Below are 6,675 nucleotides of genomic sequence, written 5' to 3'. Positions count from 1 at the left end.
CTGGACCTGAAATCAGAGATCCAGCCAGTGCCTCTCCTAAACGCACGGATTAAAGGCATGGGCCACCAAGCTGGGCTGCAATGAAGGTGTTTTAAAGAGGCTCTTTGTTCTCACTCTAATATATTAGAGTATTGAAAAAATGGACCCATGAGAAATAAGAATTTCTCCAGAAATTTTCTGGAGAAAGCTCCAGCTAATGGGGGAATTTGTCTTTTTGAGAAAGATTCCACCATTCTTACCACTGTTCCAACCACCTCACCAGAGGAGATCCAGGCCCGGGCAATAGTGGGCAGGACTGCTGCTGGTAGTAGTTCAAATATGCATAGCCTTGACTTTCTAGTTAACCTTTAATCTCATTTCAGGCCTCCAAAGACTCGATTAAGGTGGGGTGGCTGTTACTAAGTGTCTTCCTCCCTCTCTTTCTCTTTTCTATTTTTAATTTTTGTTTGTTTTATGTTTTTGAGGCAGGTTTTCTTCGTGTAGCCTTGTCCTGGAACTTGCTTTGTAGACCAGGGTGGCCTTGAACTCAAGTTCTACCTCTGCCTCCAGAGCCCTGGGCCTACCCAGGACCGCCCACTTTGTCTATCTTTCCAGGATGGCCACCTTGAAGGTCTTTTCCTGCGTCCCACTACTAACTTGGTTCTTCTAACTGGCTGGTTAGAGGCTAAACAGTGTTGGGACACAGGCTCATGGCTGCTCAAGCTTAGTAACAAAATGACTTAATTTTTGCGTGATTATTCTTATTTAAGCATTTTCACAACAAAATGCAAACATCTAATAATTTATCACTATTATATGTAATTCCATTCACGCATTGATTAAACTGTTAGCCCGTGTATCTGGACTTGGACATGTTAATAAACAAAACAAACAAAAATAGCCCTGGGCTGGAAAGATGGTTCAGTGGAGAGGGCTGCTCTTCCAGAAGAGCTGGGTTCAATTCCCAGGACCCACATGGTGCCCAAGACCCTTATCACTTCAGCTCCAGGAGACCCACCACCTTCTTGCTTCCAAGGACACCAGGCACGAATACAATGTACAGGCGTGCATGCAAACAAAACATCCAAGAAATAACTTTTTTTTTTTTTTTAAGTAAAACCACAATTCCTCTAAGAGGGAGAGGCCGGACGGATGAGATAAGGAGGTACATTTCCACTGTGGCCCAACCGGCGTTAACAGCCGTTTTCAGCCAACAGTACGGCTACAGAAGCAGTTGGCACAGGGTTGTTTATAGTTTGGGGCTAGAATCGTTGAGAGGAAGCAGGTATTGTCTGGGTTGGATCCGGAACCCTAGACACCGCGGAAAACCAAGCCCAGAGCCTGCGGCGCGAGTGCAAGGCGTGGCTGCAGAGATCTGCACGCAGCCGGCCAGAACCAACCCGAGGGGTCGCTGGTGCAGGTCGTTTAAGTTACACACGCGCTTGTTCTTTGCACTGTCCCTATCCCACAAGGCCTTCCAACGTCCCCAAGTGCCCGGAGCCTCTCCGGGCCAAGAGCTTCCCTGGCGCACAGAGCCGCTCTCCCAGCACGGCGCACGCACCGAAGCCAGCTTCTGTTTACTTTGGCCGCGCGAAGCAGCGAGGGCCCGAAGGCGGAGACGCGCCAGCGGACGGGCGGCGACGCCAAGCCGGAGCGCTCCGCCCGCTGGCCCCGGCCCCGGGGCGAGGCGGAAACAATGCGCGGCGTCCCCAAGCGCCGGCGGAACGCTGAGGTGGTGGGCCCCGGAGCGGAAACAGCGCGGCGTCACAAAGCGCAGCCGAAACGCCGAGGCCGCCGCACAAGCGCCGCGCGCCCTCCCTCACAGGGCGGGGAGCCACGCCTCCCCAGAGTCGCCCGAAGCGCCGCCTCCGCCGGGCGGCGCGCCCTCCGAGGTGGGCGCAACCGCTGAGTCGCGGGCGGCCCGGCGCTGCAAAGCATCCTGGGAGGCCGGGCTCGCGCCGGAAGGCGGTGCGACCGCGGGGCGGTGGCGGCGAGATTATAAAAGGGAGCGCGCCCGCGGCAGGCGGAAGTGGGCGGTTCGTCGGCGCGGTGCTCTGTTGTTTGGGGTTGGAGCTGGTGGAGGGGCGTTCTCCGGACGGACGGCCGCCGGGGTAGGTAGGCCGCGCTGACAGGGCCGCCGCCCCGCCGCTTCTCGCCCTGTGCTCCGTGCGCCCGCGCTCTCCTCGTCCCGCAGGCCCCAACATGGCGCAGGAGGTGTCGGAGTATCTGAGCCAGAACCCGCGAGTGGCCGCCTGGGTGGAGGCGCAGCGCTGCGACGGCGAGACGGACAAACACTGGCGCCACCGCCGGGAGTTTCTGCTTCGCAACGCGGGCGACCTGGTCCCCGCGCCCGACGAGGCTGCGGAGAGCGGGGCGCGCAGTCGGCAGCTGCAGCAGCTCGTCTCCTTCTCCATGGCCTGGGCAAACCACGTCTTCCTGGGGTGCCGGTGAGTGGGGGGCCTCCCGGGTTAGCCCCGCGGCTGGCCGAGGAGCCCTCGCGGGGGGAGGACCTGCGTCGCCGGGGAGCGCGGGAACCGGGGGGACTGTCGGGGCCCCCGGGGTGGGGGGGCGACACCGAATGCCGGGGTGTGAACCCCGCCGGGCCGAGTTGTTGGCGTTCCGCCGACAGTGCTCGGCCCGGAAGAGCCCGAGATGAAGGATTGCCTAGCGCAGACCCGCCTCCCGAGCCCCCGGGGCCTGCGTTGGTGACATCCCCGCGGATCGTGGCGCTTCGAATGCAGTCAAGCAGGAAATGCAGTTTCCCTGGGCCTGCATTCCTCACACGGCGAGTACTTTCGAAAAACACTCCTTGAAAGCCGACTTTTGCTTCTTTTTCAGGTACCCTCAAAAAGTTATGGATAAAATTCTTAGTATGGCTGAAGGCATCAAAGTGACAGATGCTCCAATCCATACTACACGAGACGAACTGGTTGCCAAGGTGAAGAAAAGAGGGATATCGAGTAGCAATGGTTAGCAGATCATAGATGTGAACATTCATAGGAGTTTAGAACATAAGCTTGACATAATTAGGAATTGCTGTCGATACTAATTTTTCTTAACAAGCCAGACTGTATATAATGTTTTAATCTAGTTGAAATGTTAAAGCTAAACTGTATGTTTGTCTGTTTTAAATGCTGATTTTATTTTCAAGTCCAATGTATGATTGTGTTAGTTTAATATTAGAAACTAATAATGTTACTACTGTTTTAATATGTTACTGAAATTGTTCCATACTTTAAAAGAAATTAGTAGTCCTGAAATTTTTTTTGTGCTTTTTTGTTGTTGTTTCTTGTTTGCTTTTGTTTTGTTTTGATGGGGCTTCTCTGTGTATTCCCCGGCAGTCCTGGAACTTGCTTTGTAGACCAGCCTACGATCCTGTTGCTTTTGCCCCGAGTGCTGGGATTAAAGGCCTGTGCCACTACCCAGCTCTTTATGCTTTTTAAATGAATGTTTTGTTGATTGACATGTATGTGGGACCAGTAGTGAAATACCTGTGTTTTTCTTCTTTCTAGAAGGGATAGAAGAACCATCCAAAAAACGAGCCATAGAAGGAAAAAATAATTCTTCAGTTGAGCGAGATCATGGAAAGAAATCTGCGAAAACGGATCGTTCTTCAGCTCAGCAGGAAAACAGTTCAGCGTCCGCAGGGTCCTCTACCAAATCAGAGAGCAGTGGGACCTCGGCTCGGAGCAGCTCTGGGGTCTCTAATCAGACTAGCTCTGAGAGTGAAGGAGATAGACCTGCCTGCAGCCAAAGCAGCAGCAGCAGCAATTCCTCTCAGGTAACAGCAGCAGGGTCTGGAAAAGCTTCTGACCCAGACGCTCCAGATAAACATGCAGCAGCGTTTGTTTCTTCATTGTTGAAGTCAAGTTTGAATAGTCATATGACCCAGTCCACTGATTCCAGACAGCAGAGTGGATCACCTAAAAAGAGTGCTCTAGAAGGTTCTTCAGTCTCAGCTTCTCAGAGCAGCTCAGAGATTGAGGTGCCCTTGTTGGGTTCCTCTGGAAGCTTAGAAGTAGAGTTGCCATTACTGTCTTCTAAGTCTAGTTCAGAGACAGCTTCAAGTGGCTTAACATCCAAAACTAGTTCAGAGGCAAATATTTCACCATCAGTTTCTAAAAACAGTTCCTCATCAGGCACCTCTTTACTAACTCCCAAGAGCAGTTCAACAACTACATCACTTCTGGCTTCCAAAACCTCTTCTCAGGTAGCTGCATCACTGTTAGCTTCCAAAAGCAGCTCCCAGAGCAGTGGATCTATGGCTTCCAAGAGCACTTCCTTACCAAGCGTGTCTCAGCTAGCTTCTAAGAGTAGTTCTCAGAGTAGCGCCTCACAGTTGCCTTCTAAAGGTACCTCACAGTCCAGTGAGAGTTCTGTCAAATTCTCTTGTCGAAAGTTAACCAATGAAGATATAAAACAGAAGCAACCTTTCTTCAATAGACTGTATAAAACAGTGGCGTGGAAGTTAGTAGCTGTTGGTGGCTTTAGCCCCAATGTGAATCATGGAGAGCTGCTAAATGCAGCTATTGAGGCTCTGAAAGCAACACTGGATGTGTTTTTTGTCCCACTAAAAGAACTGGCGGATCTGCCTCAGAATAAGAGCTCTCAAGAAAGTATTGTTTGTGAATTGAGGTGTAAGTCGGTGTATTTGGGCACTGGCTGTGGGAAAAGCAAAGAAAATGCGAAAGCAGTTGCATCGAGAGAAGCACTGAAGTTATTTCTCAAGAAGAAGGTGGTGGTGAAGATCTGTAGAAGGAAGTACAGAGGCAGTGAGATAGAGGACCTAGTGCTCCTTGATGAAGACTCGAGACCTCTGAGCTTGCCTCCAGCACTGAAACACCCTCAAGAGTTACTGTAGCCACTGCATCCAGGATCTGGGTGGAAGAGAAAAACTGGCTTTTATAGATTATAAAACACTGGCTTTCACAGATTTTTGTATTGCTTTTTTCCAGTTTTGCAGAAAATTTAAATTCTAGTTCTCTTCACTAAAGTAGATGTTGTAAATAATTTATGAATGGCAGTGTTTATTAAAGGGTATACATTGACAGCATACCAGTGTGCTGTTTTATTTGCTGAAGAAAATACTGTATTCTATTTTTAATGATACATTAGGTACGATGTGTAGTTCTGTAGAAAAAATTTTCTACTTCCAATTTGGTGGAAATGTACCATGCTTTTCTTTCGTCTTTTTTCTCTTTTTTCATAATTTGATTAAATCACATAAAAAGGGGACCACAGTATTTGAATGTGTAAAAAACTATAAAGCTTAAGGTTTTAAGAATATTGCTCATAATGTTGAACATCTGTTAAAGGTTAAGAGTCATTGCCTCAAACTATTTTCATGAAATGTTGGAAATTTTGTTTGTTTGGTTTTTTTTTTTTTTTTTTTTTTAGCGATAAATCAGTATAAAGTACTTACTGTTGTTTTATTCTGAAGTTGTTTAAAATTCACTTACCATGATTTTGACCGCTGCTGATTCTTAAGCAGGTTAATTTATGTTTTGAGGTAAAATGCAATTTACACTTTCTTAAAACAAATGTGGGTTTCTATATTAAGCATATTTTGTGACTACTACTATTAACAGATTGATTTGTTTAGATATTAAATGCTTTAAGCTATTTTACCTTTTCAAGAAGTTGTGGATTTTTTTTCCCTTCACCCTGAAGTCACAACCAAGTCTTGTAAGTTGGCTCCTAACTACTATTCAAAGTAAACTACAACCAGGTAGTTTTCATAATATCACACACACGTCTTTATGGGTAGGGAAGTTAAAGGTCATGCCTAGAACCAGGTGGTTTTTGTATTTGCAGATTTCAGAAGACTGTGGAGAAGACTAGAGAGCCATGGTCAGTTCTTTAATGTATTCATGTGGATTGAATCTGTTAGTAATGAAATAGAATGTAGAATCTACTGTTTTTCTGTTTTAGGTGATTCTGTTCATCTAGTGTGGTTTATTTTTAAAGTCTGGTCTAAGGTATTTGATTATCTTGGTGGCCTTCTGGCTTTCTAAATGCTGCACACTGAACAGTAATGGCAATAATGTACAGAAAAAGGAAACGACCTCTCATAGTCAGTAGTTATATTGGAGTTGGAAGGTTGAACGTAAGCATAATTTAAGCGTGTAAAAGTTACTCTGTACTTTAGCAATAACAGATATGCTTAGGTTCCTGAGCTTGAACTAAAATAATCAGGGATGTTTGTATTTTTGCCAGATAACATTTTTTAAGTGATTTATTTTTTTGAGGATGGCTCATTGGATACCAGAGCAAAATTATATTCTGTAAATGGGCTACCTTTATATATTGTGGTGGAGAAGAATTAACATGAGTGAGATGTAAAGATACCTTCAAGTTCCTTTTGTGCTGTATTTTGTAAACCAATGTTTACCAGAAGAGTGAGCCAAAAATTAGAATAAATACATTTCTGAAATACATCTGATTAGATGATTTGGTAATTTCCGAAAATGGCTTGTTCTAGCAAATATATAAAGGCTATTATATTCTTTTGATGTGAAAGTCTGTGTGCTCCCATAGGCCTATTATTCCAACTACTGAGAGGCTGAGTCAGTAAGAGTTGAAGTTACAGGCATTCAAGAATTACAGAGTAATTTGAGGCCCTGTCTGAAAATAAGATTCTGGGGTTTAAATTCTGTGACAGTGGCCTTTAATCGGCATTCACGAGGCAGAGGCAGG

General features: G+C 46.7%; 1 protein-coding gene across 2 annotated transcripts; it reads left to right on the top strand.

Annotated features, from left to right (window-relative positions):
- Positions 1-1,696: 1,696 nt before the first annotated feature.
- Positions 1,697-6,416, top strand: Cdkn2aip (CDKN2A interacting protein). Of its 2 annotated transcripts, none has more exons than XM_021642459.2 (3): positions 1,697-2,426; positions 2,818-2,917; positions 3,492-3,634. In XM_021642459.2, the coding sequence occupies exons 1-3, from the start codon at positions 2,182-2,184 to the stop codon at positions 3,498-3,500; spliced, it is 354 nt and encodes a 117-aa protein (XP_021498134.1). In that variant the 5' UTR covers positions 1,697-2,181; the 3' UTR covers positions 3,501-3,634. The 2 variants fall into 2 exon arrangements, with proteins under 2 accessions (XP_021498134.1, XP_021498133.2); XM_021642458.2 differs by having other exon boundaries at positions 1,911-2,426; positions 2,818-2,948; positions 3,492-6,416.
- The last annotated feature ends 259 nt before the right edge of the window (positions 6,417-6,675 follow it).

This window comes from Meriones unguiculatus, chromosome 4, assembly GCF_030254825.1.
Source record: "Meriones unguiculatus strain TT.TT164.6M chromosome 4, Bangor_MerUng_6.1, whole genome shotgun sequence".
NCBI lineage: Eukaryota > Metazoa > Chordata > Mammalia > Rodentia > Muridae > Meriones > Meriones unguiculatus.
This window is presented reverse-complemented; position numbering and strand designations above follow the sequence as displayed.

Excerpts from the sequence above, each read along its gene's own strand:
- Cdkn2aip (XM_021642458.2), top strand. The coding sequence starts at position 2,182 with ATGGCGCAGGAGGTGTCGGAGTATCTGAGCCAGAACCCGCGAGTGGCC. Across the intron at positions 2,427-2,817 it reads CACGTCTTCCTGGGGTGCCG|GTACCCTCAAAAAGTTATGG; the intron begins GTGAGTGGGGGG and ends CTTCTTTTTCAG. Across the intron at positions 2,949-3,491 it reads AGGGATATCGAGTAGCAATG|AAGGGATAGAAGAACCATCC; the intron begins GTTAGCAGATCA and ends TCTTCTTTCTAG.